Raw genomic sequence first — 21,196 nt, forward strand, 5'->3', positions numbered from 1 at the left:
TGTTTTCAAAGTTTTGTAATTCACCATTTACAGTATTTGATAGAAAAAAAATCCAATCCAAGCACACAGTTCGCATTTACACTCGAGTAGTAACAGTTAAGGCACAACGTATTAGTGGAAATGTCCCACAACAACAGCACACCATCCAGTCGCATGGATCCAACGTTGAGTGATTCTACTTTAGTGATTTCTCTTCCTTTTTTTCATTTTTTCTTGTGTTTGTTGCTCTTAATGCGGTGACACCTCAAAAGTAAATCTACAAAGACTAGTTTAAGTACAGTACATCTCCAGTTCCTGACGGGGAAGTCTGAAGTCTCTACACCTGTACACGCTACATGAGCATTACATCCTGAACACTCCAAAGCGCGTCTTCTGCGTCGGTGCATTCAGTGCCGCACTGAGGCTCAGTCCCAAAACTATACGAGTGTCAGCAGGATCAATAATGCCATCATCCCACAGTCTGTAAAGAGAGAAAAGTGCACCATGTTAATAACTAGCACATAACACCTCAGTCATCTGATGCTTCGGGTCGTACTTGTGCAGGTCTGTTCACACGAGTTTGTCTTCATCTCGCTCAATAACTCCCTCACTCATCTTCTGAGCAAGCTCGTGTTTTCCATCATCATCAAAGGTTAAAAATATCTTTTCTATTTCTCCCTCCTCTGAAAAAACACCTCACAAATGCTTTGATCCTTTACTTATTCTTACAGGTTTCCCATATCTAAGAGCATGGACGGCCAGCGAGACATTTTTTTTATAAGCGTCTTTAACGGGAGATCGATTGGTGGTCATTAGAGACAAATTCTGTTGACTCAGTGGAGTCATCAACAGTTTTGATCCTTCTCCTTTGCAAAGCACATCCGCAGCTCAAGCATTTCTTGCTTGTACAACCACCAGTCCAAAATGCTGTGTAACAAATAAATAAAACAGACCGTGATAACTTACTAATCCTTCTTGACCTATACTCAATTGAAAACAGTACAAAGACAATATATTTAATGTCTGAGCTCATCAACTTCATTGATTTTTGTAAATATCTGCTTATTCTGAATTTGATGCAGCAGCACATTTCAAACAAGTTGGGACAGGAGCAACTGAAGACTGAAAGATGTGGAATGCTCCAAAAACACCTGTTTGGAACATTCCACAGGTAAACAGGTTCATTAGTAACAGGTGATAGTATCATGATTGGGTATGAAAGGGGCATCCTGGAAAGGCTCAGTCGTTCATAAGCAAGGATGGAGAGAGGTTCACCACTTTGTGAACACATGATTGTACAAAGGAGATTAATACATGGGCTCAGGAACACTTTAAAACTATTAATTATTGCATTCTGTCTTTATTTACCTTTTACACAGCGTACCAACTTGTTTGGAATCAGGGTTGTATCGCCTCTACAATAAATGTTTTATTAGCTTCTATTCATAGAGTCATCTGCAGGATCATGGCTGGCATCAAACATCTAACACATTTTAACATTTAATCCATTTAAATTCCATTCCATTCTTTTTTGATCGTATGAGCTTCGTGAATCCTGATTATTCTCTATATATTTTATCAAACTCATTGTAAGTGTTTGTTCTATGCTTTATGCTCTCTGTTAGCCAGGATACTTTTGTTGAGTAAATCTGCCTAATTTTAATATTTGACTTGTCTCCCGGCACTGCAACAAATACACACACGTTTCCACCATATGGTGCATATTTTGTCTCCATCATCTGATGTGTGCTCTGCTCACATACACGGTAAAAAATAGCCCACAGGGCTAAATGAAAAGCAAAACTGGCTCATACTAGCAGCACGACAGGACATCTAATGGAGACGAAACACATCGCAGCATCCCTCCTCATGCATGAGGAGTCTTTGTTGTGGTTCCTCGGTGCTTGGAAAAGCAGGATCAGGTGAATTATTGAAATGATTTAAAAATAAATTTGAGGTGCAAGCTGATGGCCTGTTGGTCGTCCACCTCTGCACAGATTTGTTATTCCAAAAAGAAGATTTTCTCAGTAATAGTGTTAAACTTCATACATTGAGTCAGTGCATCATTTTTTCCCCACGCTGCCTGAGACGTACAGTTTGATGTGTCAAACCTCACCTGGCACTGGAGTAGTATGGACTGCCTTCCTCTTCAAACCGCCGCACTATTGGTTCCTTCATTGCAGCCTCCTGCTCTGCTGTGAACTGCGAATAAATTGTTAAATTAAAAAAGAATTGAATTGGAATTGGTGCTGTAGGTTTGCCGAAGGTAAGTGCTGAAATTAAAAAAAAAATTACTGTCATGTGCACCTGAGCGCAGTATTAGGCAATAAGGACCTGCACCAAAGGCATTTTATGAAGGGCTGTGTGAATTCCACAAAGCGGAGTGAAACTTTTCGTACATTCGAAGCTTCTAATGAGGTTTTCGAATGACGCTTCCAATGTCATCATATTTTCTGATGTCATCATTCCAAAATAAAATCAATAAAATCCTGGAACAAAATCCTCACTTTGAACAAAGTTACCGAGCGGTCTTTTTTATTAAATACATTTTCTTTAATGAATATAAGACGTCAGTTCCGTCAGTAGAAACACATGCAGGCAGCAGGCTAATACAATAAAGGCATGAAATAATGATGAAATAATAATTGTGCCTTTAGGCTTACTGCTGCTGCACCGCCCCGTTCAGTCAGGAGTGCGCTTCCCTTTGTGTTCAGAAAGAACGAGAGCAAACCGTTTTTTGAAAGTGAAAAAGTTGTTTTTCAAAGATCAAACGCCAACAAACACAGACTGAAGCGGAAGATTTTGTTAGATGAAATCATGTGAATTTTGGAAACTATTTTTAACTTTTGGACTTTACAACCCTCTGGATTTACTGTAAATTGGATCACACGAATCGGAAATAATCCCGCACAGCCACAGGACTCTAATTCTACAAACAGTATAATACTAGTAATATTAGAGCAGCCTAATCTTTGTCTGCAACCGAGCAGAAATATCAGGTTTAAACAGAACGAACAGACATGCAGGAAAAAAAGCTGCAGCATTCAAATGTTGATTAAGAATTCGAAAAGTCAACTTTAAGAATTAAGTTCTGAACTATTCGGTAAAGCCCTGGTGAAAAGTAAAGCTGAGAGTACACAGCCATTTCATTTGTCAAGGAGTTAGTTTCCCTGGCTAGAAAACACTCAGGCAATCCCTGTGAGAAGAACAAAAATAATGAAAACATCGAGCCGATGCTGTAAAGCTTTTCGCTGCTTTTAGTCTATCTTCATTCACATAAATGGAGTGAGCTACTGCAAATATTAGAAACACCTCTCAATATAAAACATGACCCTTCAACAACACAAACTACAGCCTCCAAAATAGCCATTAAGTTGAATAAACACCTCTCTGAAACAGTTTCAACAAGACCTGAGCGTTATAACCTTCATGACACTTTGATTCATTGCAGGTCTGTTGTATCAGACAGCATCAAACAAATGAGCTTCAGCTTGGAGGACTGAATAAACTGCACACTGTACGTGGGTTCAAAGACACAGTGAAACAGAAAAAACACTTTCCAAGTTTTAATCCTGTGTCATTGTGTCGACCAGTCTGTTATTTCTTGTATGGCAAACACGGGTCACAAAAAATCCTTTCGGGGTATTTTCAAATCAAAAACCCTCAAATTTTTCTTCCCATACGAGCAATGTTCCTGATGACTTATGTTGAACTCGGAGGTGTATCCATACATGTATCCAATCCAAATGTGATCTGGGGCAACAAGCCGACCCTGCCAATTATATAAAGCCACACATTCTGAGCAGCTTGTGGGTCACAGCAGCCAGAAGATCGACATCGTGGATCAGAGATGTGAGTAAAAACTACAAAACGGAGGTCTTATCTATCAATTTTTCAAAATCTCATCCATCATCTCCTGATCCTGTAACATGGGTGAGGGGGGTGCGGGTGGAGACCAGCTCTGTGTCTTGCTGCATATGTGATGTTAGAGAAGATAAAGATGCCTTAACTGCCGTTTTACTGTGACTTTAAGCCTGGTTGATGTAATGGCAGAAGAGATGAGTGAAAGGACTTAACAACTTCCTGAATTTTTTTTTTTTTTTCTGCACAGTACTGCTGGCTACATCTCCAAAAACGATCACTTCAGCTGTGAATATAAGTACATTTGAAATTTATGGAAGAATTAACTAAGATAGTTAAAGTATAGCCTAAAAAGACTGGATAGGTAGCAAAAAGTAACCATTAAATCCAAAGTGAAACGCCTGCCATCAGGGCCTCGATGTGAGGTGTCGTTCTGAAACTATTAATGCACTCTTAATACACCCATTACAGCATACCTGACACAATTTAATTACAGCCATTTGATGACTGCACTGTTGAGCACAAGACATCACTGCAACACTTAACACTGATGTAATTCTATCCTTGTATAAGTGCCATATCAAACCACTGCTGAAAGAAAAGTGTCTTTCAGAACGTTTATGATTTTGGCAGCAAATCCACAAAAGCTAATTTAGGCCTTTGCAGTGAAGCGCAGACGTGGTGATTAATGTGAATCATTACCTCTTTTCCCTCGCGTGCCCTCTGATCCTTGGTGATGGTGGCCAGGACCGTGGCTGCCTGCTCACCGCCCATTACAGAGATCCGAGAATTTGGCCACATATACAGGAATCGAGGGCTGTGGGAGGAAAAAAAGGAAGTGCCGATTTGCTTGTGTTTGCTGAGGCAGATTTTACAGGTAAATTGAAAAACGTACAAGACCAAAACAAAAACCAGAAAATGCACTAATGAAGATCTAACACTCTTGTAATAGTCTAATAATGTGATGACAACTACAAAACATGATTTATGAAAGCTCAGGTTGGGGAAAAGTACCATGTGGGTCATACTAAATAATTCAAAAAGTCCAACCAAAGGTGAGAAGCAGCACATATTTTCCAAAATCAAAGGTGCTTATTTAAATTTTACAAGAGAATGCTTGCCCTTGTTTTTCTAAATGTACTTAAATGAAGGGGGAAAAGGAGAGAGAGGCGAGTGACGTGACATGACGAGCAAGGTTTCATTTCATTCAACCCTTCAGTCTGTTGATAGCTTGTGTCTGGACTATTCCAACAGTTTATGCTAATTTGACTATTTTAGAATGAAAGGTATGAGAGTGCAAACAACACAGACGGAGATATTCAAGCAGATTTTACACCTCAAAGTCTGTTCACACGTGTTGAGGAGAATTACTGCGTGTGTGTGAGAAGCTGTATGAAGTCTTGTGTGGATCCGCGTCATTTGAGGCAGTGATGGGTAGCGCTGAAGACTACAGGTTTAAAACTGAAAATCGGTGGAGTCCATCCTGTAATTCTATGTCTTATTCCCTGAGATGCGCACTGTCAGGAGACATTACCTACAGAAGATAATGAACTCACGAAGTGTTCGCCTGTGTCAGGAAACTCTAATTAAAATGGAAGTTTTTGCATTGTTTGCATTGAAAAGGTCCAATTCCGAAAGCTTCTTTTTCAGTCGTGACTTCGACCTCAATGTAAAAATCTCTGATGCATATCACTCCACACACTGAATTCTGCACACTTACGTCAATTAAGCACTAACAACTCAGACGCAGCTAATGATCAGATTTCTGGAACAGGTCTTGGTCAGACTTCTACTTGTTATGCTGCTGGTGCAGTCTTTTCTTTCAACACAGACCAATGAGAAACTTCATCGCACCTGTAGGCTCTGCCACACATGCCATAGTTTCCTGCACCATAGGAACCGCCAATGATAACAGTAATCTTGGGTACATTGGCACAGGCTACTGCAGTCACCATCTTGGCGCCATCCTTGGCAATTCCTCCTGCTTCGTACTCTCTACCCACCATGAAGCCTAAGACGGGGATGCAGAGGAGAGAGTGCACGTAAAAACTGGGTCGACTTTGTGTGTTGTCACCTCAAGGGACACCTTCTACTGTTACAGATAATTGATCAGTGGGATATCATCACTCTGCAGTAAGCAGTGACAAGTTTAAATTAAATACAGGGTTTAATAGGTGCCTACGCTCCCATTAAAAGTCACAGCATTGACATGATAGGTTCACATATTTAAGTAGTCAAGCAATAATAAATACCCTTCATTACTGTGCTGCCTCTGAATTGAGGTGATGGAGTAATAAAAAGCGAAAATAAAAGCACCAGAGCTGAACTGAATCTCAGATGTCAATAATCCCCACTGACCTGTTATGTTTTGGAGGAAAACAAGTGGAATGTTTCGTTGGCAGCATAACTCAATGAAATGCGTCCCCTGAAAAGAAATTCAAATATTCAGTTAATCTAGTGTATTCTCACTGTGACAGAAAAAAAAACAAAAAACAGACGTACCATCTTAAAATAAAATGATGGGATGCTAATGACTTATTTTTCTCGGCACCTTGAGATATTAAAAATGAGGTGAGTCATCCTGGAGAAGGACTGTTGATATTTCCATTTCTCCTTCTTCATAATGCGACTGCACGTCAGCGTCCCAGATTTACCCCCCCATGTCCCCTCCCCCCTTCCCTTGTCCTGTGCACGAGCACTGACACCGCCTGCTGCTGATTGGCTGGAACCGAGTTTCGTGACTGGGTCCAAGCCACTCTGTTTGTTTCCCCATTTACAGAGCCAGTGCTGAATCTGAAATACAGCGAATATCAACAATCTTTCTCCAGCTTTCACCCCACGTTTTATAGAAATGAAACCGGCAAATGTAACACCAAGAGAGAGAGCTGCACGAACATGTGATATAGAACATAACCGAAGCACGCAAGTGTACATCAGGGTGGGAAATTAGCACCAACCACCACTCCAATGCTGGGAAAATATGAAAGTGGCTGACAGATTTCAGACACAAAATAAGGACTTACGGCTGGAAACTGGAGAAGCTGGACGCTGAACAAACACTGACGACTGCATCGTGTTCATCAAATCATTCGTTCTGCGCGTCTGTGAGCAGTCGGCCTCACCTCTGCCTTCATCTGAGCCCAGACCAGTCTGGACCAAAATTTATGAACTTAGGGAGGACAGTCATCGGGCTTCACACTGACTTTAGATTTTACTTCGAATATGACGGAGATGAACGGCCTTCAGCCTTTCCGGAAAAGTACCCCGCACAACACTGAGCTCCCAGAAGCTCTTGCAGAGGGAAACAAGCACAAAAGACTGCTAACGGCGTGGAAAAATCTCATTTCCATAGACTTTGTATTGCTGAATTACTCAGGTGTTTTCTTTATTTTGGCTGTTACCTCTGCCGGCTTTCTTTCAGTGGAGCATCCCGCCTCGCACCGCAAAGCGTAAACAGAAGTTGGAGACAGTGTGAAAGACGGCTGCCTACGAGAAACTGTCACTTGGTGAAAAACGATCCATCAGTTTGCTCCCAAATGTGCGTTCAACAACAGATATCTAATCTTTTTCTGTTCCCTTTCACAGACACCTGGGGAAAGGCTTGAACAATAAAACTGTTAGAATAATGGAAGTCCGGGCTTGTCTTAAGTGATGACAGCATGTCTCAAAAACATGTCTCTAAATGCAGGTGCTGTATTGATTTTTCTTGGATATGCTCTCTGAGAATGTCTGTTCCACATCTGTGTCTGTCTGAAGCGCCGCGTCGGTCCCTCTCGACAGTAATTACACTGATGAGATACCCAATTCTCCTACTGTCATATTGAGACCTCACAGAATAAATGAATCAAAGAAACCCTCTTCTTTCAGGTCAAGCTTGTAATCGAATTCAAAATGTGTTTGAAAAACGTATTAGTCTATAATCACAAATTCTGCTCCTCATCTTTCTTAAGCCTGCGTAAAGTTCAGCTCTGTTCGCAGCAGATTGGCTCGCAAATTAAGTGAATTATATTGAATGAAAATCATGATTGTCTCTTGTCCGTGGTCTCTAAATGCTATGTTATTACAATGCAACTCATCAGAGTACTCATGAGGAGGCGCAGAGAAGCACAATTTGAGAGCTTATTGTGCGAGAGAAACTCGGGGCCTTGACTGTGAAAGGTCAGTGCAAAAACCATCTACGAAGACTAAAGCTCCCTCCAGAGAGAAATCTCGGTCGTCAGCAAATCTCTGTGGGAACACTGCGCTTCAACATTGTGTCGAAGTCCTTGATATTTGAGAGACTTGAGAGACATGCTGACGGCACAATGCTTACTCCTTTGAAAATTCAACATGATTGCGAGGTTTAGCTTTTCACGCTGAACATAGGCGTCGTCCGTCTGTTCAATATCACGGCATCGAAGCTGGACCGTGAGACTGAACGCTTTGTGAAGGCAGGGGAAAATCTCAGGTTTTCTATTAACACTGTGGAGATACTCTGAACAGACTTTAGAGAAGACTCACTTTCACCGCGTCAGTCATCGCTGGGTACAAACGATATTTACCTTCTTCGCAGACTCTGAAAACAGGACTCCGTTGTTGCCAATGATTCCGACAGGGTAACCAAATATCCTCGCAAATCCTGAACAGGTACAGATTGAAAGTCAAACAGTAAGGTCGGTAGATTCAATGAGGAAAAAAGCTGAATTCTCTCGGGTTTAGAAATGGAAAAAAATGTTATTTCACATACCTGTGACAAGTGTGTCTCCATAGAAAGCCTTGAACTCGTCAAATTTGCTGCCATCTACAACTCTGGCGATGACCTGCAATGAAATGAAGAGAAGAAAGCTGTAAAAGACAGTAATGCAGAAAATGGACAGGTTTACATTACTTTCAATACAGAGCAAAGCCAGTGATATTGTACATTTTTGTTACTGTCAACAAAACCAAAGGCCCAGGTCCACTCACTCCTACTGAAGATGAACTTTTTTAGTCTCTTTTTTAATAGGAAACTTCTTAAAAAAGCTGGACACTGTAGGCAAATCAAACTTATTCAAACAGGAGCAAACAGTGTATTTTGTTGGGGTTTTCAGCCATGGAATCGGTGGTTGTGATTAGTGAGTATTCATATCAGCAGGGCGGTGTATGTTTAATCAAGTCAAAATAAAGTGCATGTTAATGAAGGACCACACGACCAACAGTGCGGATCATTGACTTGTTTTTGGACAATGGAGCTCCACAGCACAGAGAAATAAAGTATACAGGGTATCAGGCCTGTTAATGGGATCAATGCATTGTTGATTGTGGTCTTCTCAATAGAAGAACAACATATATTATCTCCAGACTGGTATTTTAGACATTTCAATCACTCAAGTGATAGAATGGCACCATGTGTTGAAAAGCCCATTACAGCTGAAAACCTCCCGTAAAGAGGGAGCAGCCCGTTGATCGTGCTTCCTAAATGGACTGCCAATACTGTTCAACACTACAAACAGTCTGACATCTCTTGAGTTAGCAGTAATTCTTGCTCCTGGGTTTACATCAAGAATCAAAGGCACAGGCTTTAAACTAAATGAGAACATCTGGCAAGCTGTGCCAGAGAGAGCAAAACCAAGTGATTGATGCGAGCCGTCCATTATCGACAGAGCTCCCACTAGAGACCTGACAGTTGTTTATTCTGAACCTGTAAAAACCAGGTTTATTTGTATTATTCATAAATCTCAAGAATGAATCAGAAGTGCAAAGTGTGTCTGTGCTCCATAAATCGTGTTTTCTGACAGTAATGCTACAATAAATCGATTTAATTAATGACAATTACACCTGAGTGGCTGTGAGTGGAGCTAAGGAAAGATCTTTAATTGACCATTATGTGGTCCCATGTAGAAGCTTCTCAAGTGTTTAATGATTCCAAACGTCACTCAAACCACCAGAACAAAAAACCCCACATTTAATGAAGCCTACATCATTTAGTCGAAAAACATCGACATCAGAGTGTTGCTATGTTCACATAACTTGTGGGAATGTAGAGTACAGCCTATAACCTTTTTTTTATTTTTTCCCCTTCAAGACAACATACAGGAAACTGGACAAATACCTCTCTGACATCAAAGTTGCGTTTCAAGTTATCTCCCACTATGCCATAGAGTTCATCTGCAGGGTAGAGAGGGGCTTCAACAGGCTCTGTGGTCACCTGAAAGATACCACCGTTATTGAAGTATTATCATAGGCTCCACGTCCACGCAAAGCACTGACAGCTTAACTTGGCAGACAATTAAAGGTGATTGTTGCTGATTGTCTTCAGTGGACTGACCTCAATATTTTTCCTGTAGTTCAGGCTTCTCACGGCCTTTCTTGCTAAATGGAGCGCGTGGTTATCATCTAAAGCGTAGTGGTCGGTCACGCCAGATTTTCTGTAAAATAAGCAACAAATCACTGTGAAATTATGACAGCACATGAATCATTACTTCAAAACAATAACACTGCTAGAGTCACGTGTTTCATCAATGTCAATGAAATACAGTTATATTTCCACATTTTTTCATTTTCTACAAAAACGATTATTTAAATATTTTGTTTTGTTGTGTTCTAAAAATAAGGAGATCTGTGGAAAGAGAAAGACAAATGACTAAAAGTGTGACGACTCCAAAGCACAGATTTATTTAAAAGGAAAATGTTTCGATCCCAGGACGGCCTGCGTACGTCACAAACATTTTGAGCTGATGAAAACGCGACTTAATTTTTTTTTTTTTTTTTTTCCCCCCCATCAGCGCTGATTTCCAACAGCCTGAATAATTACGCTCCTTCTAACATGAGCTGAGAACTGAACATTATGCAAAAGGAAAAAAAAAATCAAAGCTTATTTTGACAGATGTTGCAATTGCGTTGAGTCATGATTTTAGCAATTACAATGTGAGTCCTGTATACATACACACACATACACACACACACACACACACACACACACACACACATATGGTTATTTTGCTTTGTTTTTTTCCACTGCCTTCTGTCAACATGTTCCCTTACCTCTGAAAAATCTGATTTGTATACCGGGCACCTCTGCAGCACCACAAAGCTCCATTTATAACGGTACGTTGTGACACATTTCACCTTTATCAAAACACTGCAGCTCCTGTGATTTGAATATTCCACTTGGCCATTTTGTGATTTTGATCATATTTTGATGAATTGTTCTGCCCTGAACAAATCCCACCTACAGTATTGTCTGTGACAGTACACTGTTCAAGGAGGAGATCAATCTGCTTCCCGTGTAAAACCAGCTTGTAAATGGACACCACTGGAAAATAAATGTACCATATTTCATATCACAGGTTATGAATAATACCCCAAAGAGTCATGTTTTCCAAGAACATTGATCTAACTCTGAGAGGCTTGTCTATATAACATCATTCATATGGACAACATCCTTATGATTTTCCTTTAAAAGCAGAAACATGAGATCAAAAGTGCACACATGCCGTGTAATGAGAAATACTGTTATTTCATACTTGCAGTGAAGATCAGCACCACCGAGGTCCTCTGCAGACACCTCTTCTCCAGTGGCAGCTTTGACCTGCGAGCACAAAGCCACAGAGACTCTTACACAAACAAAAACAACAAACACAACATCAATAGACTCTGTTACCTGTTTGTCACTATGTGCTGCACAGCCTGAACTAAATCACCACAATGATAAGTACATGCAATGAGTTAGTTATTTCCTGTGCTTTATCAATGATGTCAGCCTGGTCTATGAACCAACAATCCACTAAGAGCCAACAGGATGCTTCACTCTATTCTTATACAATTTATACAACAACAATGAAAATTTGACCAACCAATGGAGGCCCTCCCAAGAAGATGGTTCCTTGCTTCCGCACAATGATGCTCTCGTCTGCCATGGCAGGCACATACGCTCCTCCAGCAGTGCAGGAGCCCATCACAACAGCAATCTGAAAGGGTCAAGGAACAGAATAAGACTGATATCTATGAGTGTACGACCAGCACAGGATAAATTATGAAACCCCATTTACTCTTAAGGACAACTTGGCTTCTAGAAAGGTTGTAGCTTCACATCCAGGAGGAACTCAGATTCAGTATTGATTTTACACTAAATCACAGCCCTGTCCTTATGAGCCCTTTTCAATAAAGTTTTGACTTGTCCATGCAATTGATAACAATGCAATGAGCACTGGAACCTTAGACTCATAAATTTGTACTACAGCAATCTAGCGGTAAAAGTGTAAAAAACGTAAGAAATAGACCACAGAAGGAAAAGGCCATACATAATATATCATTTCAATCACTAGGAGAGACAGTATCAGAGTGATTTAATGGGTATTTAGTTTGGTGAAGGTGTATGAATATATTCAGCTGTGTTGATCACCCCTGGGTCCACTGCAGAAATATGAGTGCAAGACCTGACTTCTCTGCAGCAGCCTTCACATTTATCAGCTCTCACACAATCTGACTTGTCTTTGTTTTGCCTCTAAACACAAGGATGTCTCTTCTTCAGCAGTCAATAGCAAGATGGATTTCGGTTGCCAGCAGACAATGAAAAGATGAATAACCTACAGCAGTGCAGTTCATTTAAAATTACCATCTCTGCTCTCTCTGGTGTAATTTCTCAGACAACCCTTTCTGCCTCTAAGAACTGATCCATGAACCAGAGCAAAGTCAAGTCAAATCAAACAAATAAACCATCCAGGAAAACTGCAATTGGCTACAGTAAAAGAAAATTCTGAAGCCGAGTCTCAGCTGTTCAACGTGTGAATTGCAACGTGATCAACCAAACAAACAGCATCACCTGTGCTATTCCCTCTGAAGACAGCCGGGCCTGGTTGTAGAAAATGCGTCCAAAGTGGTCTCTGTCTGGGAAGACATCAGCCTGTCTGGGTAGATTGGCCCCTCCAGAATCCACTACAGGAGTCAAGAACATGAGAATATTTATAGATCTCAGTGACTGTTGTTAACGTCTAGCCTCTGGCTCTATTATAGACACCCAGTCTCCACTTTTATGATGAAGTGTAGCCTGAAAGCCTCAACCAGGGCTTCTGGGACATCTCAAGTCTACACTGAAATAAAAAAAAAAACCTAAAAAAAATACAACCATTAGGATTTTTCCCATAGGGTGTTTTGACATTGGAAACACTGCAGAGGAGACCTGGCTGACCAAGCTACCGAATTTAATGAATCATTGTGAAAACACAGCTTCTAGCACGCTCACGTTCTACTGGCTGAGACACAATATTTCTCTTCTTCTCCATCATGATGTTCAGTTATATGTTAAATTCTGGTGGTGAAATTATTAATCAGGGCTTCTCAAAGCCCAGACCCTGGTCTGCATCTGGACCAGATGGCGAGTCAGTCTGGACTCAGCCCTTACCGTCTGTAATGAACAGGCTGCGGCACATTATGAAGAGTAATGTTTCCTATATAAAAATACATTTTCCACTGATCAATACGCTGAATATTCAGTGTGGCAGCAGATCATTCACAGTGATCCTGTCCCCAGATAAACACGGTTTTAATGTGCCTTATCATTGACATCGTTGTCATGGCGACGTTAACACAGGAGCGAGCGTTGTGTGTTGCTGACTGCCGAGTTCAGGCATTAACATTACACTGAAGAATTTGCTATCAGCTCCTGAACTGCAGACACAGAATGTGCCTCGTTTTCTCTAATACACGATTTCTACAAGAAATAAATACGGACTGAGTGTCTGAGCCTTGTCTGCCTCGGTTTCATGTTTCAAGTTAATTCACGGGTTACATTTTATTTTGTTATCACGACTCGTTCCAGACCTCTGACCTTGAATAATCAGATGCAAACCCTGCTTTGAATTATTTTCCCTTTTTGTATGTACGTTTTTTGCTTTGCCAAACACTTACAAACAGAGAAAAACTCACCCAAGTAAATGCACGGCAGGTGGTTCTGCTGTGCTATTTCTTGTGCGCGAAGGTGCTTCTTCACTGTAACGGGGTAGTATGTCCCCCCTTTGACAGTCGCATCATTTGCAACAATAACACATTCCACCCTACGAGAAATAAAAAAAACTTTGTCAGGTGCACCTGGAGTACGACAGTGAAACCTCATTGGAAATTAAACAAAAAGCTGATTATAAGCCACAAATATGACATTAACATTCCATGACACTTAATCTTGCAGTTTGTTTATAGCAGAAATATCTGCTCTAATCCAAATATGCTCTCAAGTACCTAAGATCTCACACCGCGAACATGAAACAGCGCTTACCCTGACACTCGCCCAATCCCAGTAAGTATGCCGCCCGCTGGGACTTCCTCTTTTCCGTACAACTCATATGCTGCAAACTGAGAGAATTCCAAGAACGGGGTCCTGCAACAAAACCAAGTTGTAAAAAACAGCAAAGATGTTCAGAGTTTGGAGCATGAAAGCACGATGTGTGTCCTGACGGTGGATTATTTTTGGAGTCTACAGCTAAGAGTGAGACAACAACGCTACTGTCCTTCCCCTGCTTTCAATCAACAGGAGAGTGTGGACAGCATCAGACATTAGCACTACCTGCGCTATAGCTTGTCTAATGACGTCAAACCAGAGCGCAACAAATCTCATGCATCCGGTCTGCTGGCTATGAGTCAGCCATGACTAAGTCAAAATCAAAGATGGCAGCAGGTGACCCTACCCTGGATCCAGCAGTCTGTCTACACGCTCTCTAGGCAGGAGTTTCCCACGAGAAGTATGAAGTCTTCGGGCTTTTTCTCCTCCACCTGGATTAACGAATGAAAATAAAAAGCAAATAAAAGTCACAAACAATCTGGCAACACTTTGGAAAGTCCAGTGTTGATTTTCACCTGATTAGCATGTGTCAAATTGTAGATCCAAACTGAAACCTATGACCTACACATCAAATCTACGATACACAGTTAGTGTGTGTGCACTCCTTTACTGTATCAACAGTCATGGAAATCACAGTACTTATACACAAAGTTAGGTGAGTACCAGCAGTGATATATCCACAGTCAATAAAAGTGTGACTAGCACACAGTGTGACTTTCAGGTTGCACATTCACGTGTGAGAGCAGGCCCTTAAGACCTTCATGTTCACAGGTGGACCCGGAGCAGTTTTCCGAGACCAGATAGGGATAATTAAGGGTGTTTTATCAGCATTCTCATCACTCAGACTGCCTGAACTCGGACACTCATTTGCAATGCTGGAAGGGATGAATCTAACTTCAGTGTAGTGTGCAATCAGTCATGTGCTCACACCTACCCAACTTAATCTTCTCTGTTCGCTTTTTCAGCTCGTCAACAAGAGCTTGCATTCGATCATAATTCTCCTGAAAAACAGCAACAACAACAACAAGATATTTGTTTTGTTTGTCTATACGTCATTTCTGCTGATGTTGCTAATACAGCAGCACATTAAGAAACTGATGACAGAGTAACTTAATCCAAACAAAATGTCAATGTCACATATATATAAAACTAAGACGCCTTGGAGGCTTTGATCAACAAAACAGTGAAATGAGAATCATTTATATCGTTAATGGCAGCACTACATAATTAATGATTCAATCAGCCCAAACAATACGCATGCCTCACAATCAGTTCTTTCAAATACAAAGTAAGGTGACCACCTACATATGAACCAGATGGAAAGAAATTACATGTAAAATCAGGGCCTTTCATTGAAACTTTAACTGAAAATGTTCGCTCGCAATAACACCCAGCCATCGTCTGAGTGAGCGAGTTTTTCTCCACCATTACAAAATAGTACAAGTTATGATTACGGAGCTAATTAAATTGTTAAAGTCAGCTCTTAGACCGTTTGCAATAAAGAAGTTTACTACTCCCTCAATGCTCTTTCATCAAACTGCATTTGTCAAGAGGAAATGAAAAGGGTCAAGAACAAAGGTGCTATAACACTGATTTAATGTGGGACACGATCACTTAATAGACATGTTTATGTTGGTGCATTTTAATGTTCAGTGTTAATCCCGGGTGGAAACACTGTACAAAGAAAATGTGTCTGTGGTGCCATCAAGTGACAAGTTTTGGTGTTGCATCAGTTGGTTCCTCGACGTGGACTCCATGAACCAGCAGTGACACTGACGCACCTGATGATTCAGGTCATTCGGTTAAATAGTTTCTTCAGTCTAACTCTAAAGCATTAAAACCTCAAACATGAATAAAAACAGTAACCCTAATTTGCATTTTCTTCAACCTTAACTTGCGTTTCAATGATGTTTGAGTTGCGACTAATACTGACAGCTGACTGCACATTTTCAGAGGTTACAGGTGACAACAGGTGTTGTTCATGGTAGATTCAGTCGTTTGTGCACTTCACTTCTTCTTACTTATTGTACTGTTTGTACCCTCTGTCACTGAGTAACGTTACCACTATCGTAATCTCTATCAACATATATACACATATACTGTATATAGCAGCAATTATGGAAAGTTTCAATTGTAAAAACGATGATTACTTGAGAGGCACACGCAGGGGCGAGGATGCATGCAAGGAAAGTGTACTTTCACGCCAGTAAACCGACTCATGTAATAATAATAATACTAATAATAAAAAAACAGCAGGACTATTCTTCTCCATCGGGACTGAGCGTCAGACACTGGCCTGTTGTGACATGTGGAGCAAAGGCTAACAGAGCAAAGCTGAAACCTGCTGTCAGGAAGAAAGACGAATAGCAGAAATATGTTTTGTCCAGGATACTGTGATGATGCTTAGACCTTGGATGAGCACAGTGAAGGCTCGAGGTTTTGACCTCTTGTAGCCAGTAAACTTGCTAGTATTAGCCTTGCGTGGTTTAGGGACAAAATAAACTACAGTCTTAATGCTTGTCAACATCAGCTGACTTTAGCGTGATTTTATACTGGCCCGTCAGAGCCACCGCCCCTGAAGTGCTATTTAAATAAGTGACATTGACAGCAAGTGGGACTGAATTCTTTGGCTAGCTACGATTAGCAGCAGGCTAGCATACCTGATATTCGGAAGATTGTTTGTCCGGCTGAGTGCCGAGTCGAGCTACTTTATCGGCGTAGTATGATCTTGTGCAAGCCAAAGGTAGACTCCTGCAACGGACCAACCACGGTCTGGCCGTCCGTAGAAGCATTTTGATGCTCACGTCTAACTATACGTTCAACTTGCTAGCTTGCTAACGAACCTAGCAGTGGTCTTCTTCTGTGGTTAATGTTAGTAGGAGTGACGCCCCTTATCGCCACCTGCTGTTTAAGATAAGAGAAGCTTTTCTGGATCCCTAAAGGGAAATTCAGGTGATTTCTGATTTTCTTCTTTTCAATCTGAGACATAATTCAAAATACTATTCCCAAGATCAAGAATGAGCCCTCATGCTTAAGGGCATCAAAAAAATGTAAACACTTTCTTGTCACGTACAAAAATAAATAAAAATCAATATTGCTCCACAGCAAAAATATTAGGTTTTCAACGCTGATCAATTAAAGGTGTTTTTAAAGCCTCTAATTTGTTTGTCAGCATGTTTATAATTCATTTCATGCTTGAAATCAAAGATGCCAAGCAAGAGAAGAGAGATCAGTTGTCAGATCCGGGCTGCCATCATGAGGATTTTATAAGCATTACACCCCTGAAATCAGGTCATACTTTGTGTGTGCATGTGAGTAACTATCCATTTTGAAAACACTTTCTATTGATCTGCACAAAGGAAATCTAGAATATGAAAAAACAAACAAACAATTGACTGCATATGACCTTTACCTGAAGGCAGACTCCTCTTACATTCAATCACAAGTGTCAGATAAAGTGTAGCAGAAAATATCTCGTTGAAACATGCTACAGTCACACCGAAACAGATGCAGAGAAAAGGCTCTATCTCGTTTAGAAATGGGAACCAAAGTTGGTTTTGAGTGGAAATCAGAGTTAGCCTAAAATCTTCAAAAAACATCCCTTCTGACCTGAGTGCTTTATTCGAGCCAGAGTACATTTGGCAGAGTATACACTGAAGAGCATTCAAACCAAGAGCTTTTAGTTCATTTAGTTTTAAGAGGCCGTTCTCCTCCAACGCTTCCACCCCATTCTATCAGCATACATAGAAATGTCCATGACCTCCACTCAAATGGCTGCTCCTGTTTTCTTAGGAAATATACAATCCTCCACTCTCCATGTGAACTCAAACCCTCTCACTCATGCAGCTCTCTCTACTTTGCCGTGACCCTTGAACCCTTCTCACTGCTGCAGCGCTGAAGTGACAGAATAGATGTAGAGGTATGAAAAGCCTCTTAAAAGTAAAAAAAAAGAAAGAAAGAAAGATAGAAAGAAATTTAAAAATAAATAAAGTATTTTGATGACTGAGAGTGGAGTGCAGGAAAGTAGTTGAAAAGCACACCAGGGTTGGGTGCAAAAGAAAGGAAGGACAGGGTATCATTTGGCCATGAAATTGGTGGACACTCGCAGGGTCAGAGGAGGAATTTAGAGAAGTCTCCCAAAATATCAAGGAATATCAGGGAGCCACTTCAGAGCATGTGCTCTATACACTCCACAGTATGCTCCTGTATTTTATACATTGCTTGACACAGTGTTTCTTTGCCGTGTGGCTGCTCTCTCACGGTGGGAACAACCAGTCCATTTTACACAGCATGTATGAATCTCAAAGCGTTTTCAGTTTGAATTTAGACTGAATACATATTCAGCTGCATAATCTCAATACTTCTGTGGTACTGACTGACGTGTGTCTGTTGCACCGTGTGTCTCACATGAAATTTGGCACTGAATATTAGGTCACATTTCTAATCTTGTTTGCGTATTATTTGATCAGATTGTTCCATTTGCAATCAGAATTTTGACAGTTTTAGAGAGGATGGAAAAGGATGGGAAGAAAGGGGTTTGGAGGTAAATATCTTTGCATTTCTCAAAGTATGAAAAAACTAATGTTTTGGTATCTGTTCCAAAACCCAGGTACAGTATTGTATTGGCACTAATTCGGGAAAAAAAATGTAAACAATACCCAGGCTTGAGATGAAATCGAGTTAAAGGGGCAGCACAACTCAGCCTTTGGAAACTGCTGTTCGATATTTTTGTGGTTCAAGAGGGAGCCTTCTAAAGTCTGAGAAGATATACTTGATGATGCCATCAGTGATCAAGGCTGGGCTTTGCAATGCACTACAATTTTTTAGCAGCTCAAGCATCTGTTACAGAACCGTTTACCAGGCAGGAAGGGTCTAATGTAACGCCGCCCACGTACATTGTGGGAAATTTAGGATGCAGCCCAAACTACAGACTAAAAGCGAGGAAATCTTAGCCTCTGTTGCATTGATCACCCAACTTTATGGAGGCATGATGGGAAATCTTTAAGTTTTACTTTTACTTTATCCAATGATACCTGTTTCAGCAGCATTAATTGCTCTTTTGGCTGAACTGTATGCACAAAGGCAGCTTCTTCCATTCCTTCCTTCGTGCAAGGCAATGCCCGGATATCACCTAGCTCCTCACACACATATACACACATTAATTCACTCACTCTCTTTCACACACACACACACACACACACACACACACACACACACACACACATACACAAACAGAGTGACTGATTCCCCCCGTGTCTCTATACAAGCTGAGCTGAAATCTCTCATCCTTTCCTTTAAGAAAAGAGATAATGATGCTCGATCCTCGGCTCAAAGATGTCATTAATGTGTGACACAGCCTTGAATGTAGGGTATCAAAGCGCCACAGAGTGCACCCCCATCCCGCCCACTGACAGGCACAATCTTGTTAATATGGCAGAGACATGAATTAATCATCAGTCCACCATAGGGCAAGAAATTGTTAGCAGCATCAGTTGTTGTGAGAAAAGTCCCTTTGAATCACTCAAAAGTATAAAGCTCCTTACAAATCTTTCATCTCATCAAATTTACTCCCCCAGATAAACTGATGGACCTGCTCCCTCATGCACCCTCATACAATCACTTTCACAGATGTGATAGCGCTGGCGAGGTGAAAAATGGGAGAAATTAGTAAGTCAGAATTGACAAGGACAGATTTTTGTGAATTCAAATGCAACACAAGGCCAGAAAAGAGAACACTGTGAGTCTTAGACTTTCAGCTGTGATAGAATCCCATTAAAGATGCACTGAAGTACATCCTGAGTACATAGCATAACCTGTCCCTCCAGATACAGAAGGCACAAATCTCTATTCACAGGACAAGACACATTTTTGCAGCAGTGGGAACATCTTTTTTAATTCTTTTATATTTTTGGTGGAGGCAGGGACTGATAGAAATGTCCAATTCTAGCATCCCAATAGGTGGGCAGAAGTGCTGTGACAAGACCTCCTCCCCTAATGCCATGCTATAGAATTCCAATCCAATCAATTCTATTGGTGCATACTAGCCTTAGGTTTCTACTACATTATTACTATCTGATAGTCTCTGATTTTGGGTTCTAAGGAGGTGTATGACTTATTAAGCTGCCTGCGTTGGGCTCGTGTTCATAGCTAAGACTAATGAGTACTAAAGCAGTATGAAAGCCAGGCATTTTTGGTGGTCAGAAGTAATAAAAAATTCATCCATGTTCATTATTTAAGTGAAAAAACAAAAATCCTGGAATTTCCAGAGGAAATTGTCCTTTTTTTGTGCAGAACCTATCTTTAAAGGGAATAAAACATACAGAGCAGCATATCCAGCGCCGTCTCCTTTGACCGATAAGTTTAAGCTCAGCTGAGGTTTTATGATCAATGCACAGTAGCTGGAAAGGAATGATGTTGTTCACCAACCTTCCCATTGCTGTTTTCAGGTGTTGAGGTTTTGTTCAAAAAAAAAGAAAAGAAAAGAAAAGAAAAGAAATCTCCTAGCAACCATGGCTGGCACTGTGCCATTAGACAGAGGAGTTTCATCTGTCCACAGAGGGCAAAGACGCTCTGCTGATGTGGCCTTGGACCAAAACACATTTTGGTGTTTGACATTATTCTCTAGTGTTTTGGCAGATTTGTAAACGAGGTTTTGTTGTAATGCTAGCTGGTTCGAGGGATGCCAGCGTCTGTAACAGCAACTGATGGACTGCAATGAAATTTTGCACAAACATTCATGATTCCCAGAGGAAACCTGTAAGTTTCCCTCAGACTTTCCCTCTAGGGCCACCACGCGGTCGACTTGCATGGTTTTGATTGAACTGTCCCGACAACAATGGCATGGACTGTATGGAATTTGGTTCAAACTGTCATCTTTCCGTTTAGCATAAATTGCAATGAATTTGTTGATCCCGTAACTTTTCAACTCAGCTTTATTGATATAGCACTTTTACAACACACACACAGAGCAAAATAAAAACAAGAAGAAAAATCAGTATTATATAATAATAATAATAATAACAATTATGATGAATATGATGATTATAAAGGCACATGGTCACA

General features: G+C 40.8%; 1 protein-coding gene across 1 annotated transcript; it reads right to left on the reverse strand.

Annotated features, from left to right (window-relative positions):
• On the reverse strand, positions 1 to 17,008 carry mccc2 (methylcrotonyl-CoA carboxylase subunit 2). Its single transcript, XM_076731464.1, has 17 exons — positions 16,795 to 17,008; positions 15,069 to 15,135; positions 14,481 to 14,565; positions 14,072 to 14,173; positions 13,726 to 13,853; positions 12,623 to 12,735; positions 11,655 to 11,768; positions 11,325 to 11,389; positions 10,127 to 10,226; positions 9,911 to 10,006; positions 8,567 to 8,639; positions 8,382 to 8,458; positions 6,199 to 6,265; positions 5,695 to 5,851; positions 4,543 to 4,657; positions 2,096 to 2,181; positions 1 to 460 (listed from the first exon to the last, which is right to left on the reverse strand). Exons 1-17 carry the CDS (start codon positions 16,924 to 16,926, stop codon positions 343 to 345), a joined length of 1,695 nt encoding a protein of 564 aa, XP_076587579.1. The 5' UTR covers positions 16,927 to 17,008; the 3' UTR covers positions 1 to 342.
• Between the last annotated feature and the right edge of the window lie 4,188 nt (positions 17,009 to 21,196).

The sequence above is a fragment of the Chaetodon auriga genome, chromosome 5, assembly GCF_051107435.1.
Source record: "Chaetodon auriga isolate fChaAug3 chromosome 5, fChaAug3.hap1, whole genome shotgun sequence".
NCBI lineage: Eukaryota > Metazoa > Chordata > Actinopteri > Chaetodontiformes > Chaetodontidae > Chaetodon > Chaetodon auriga.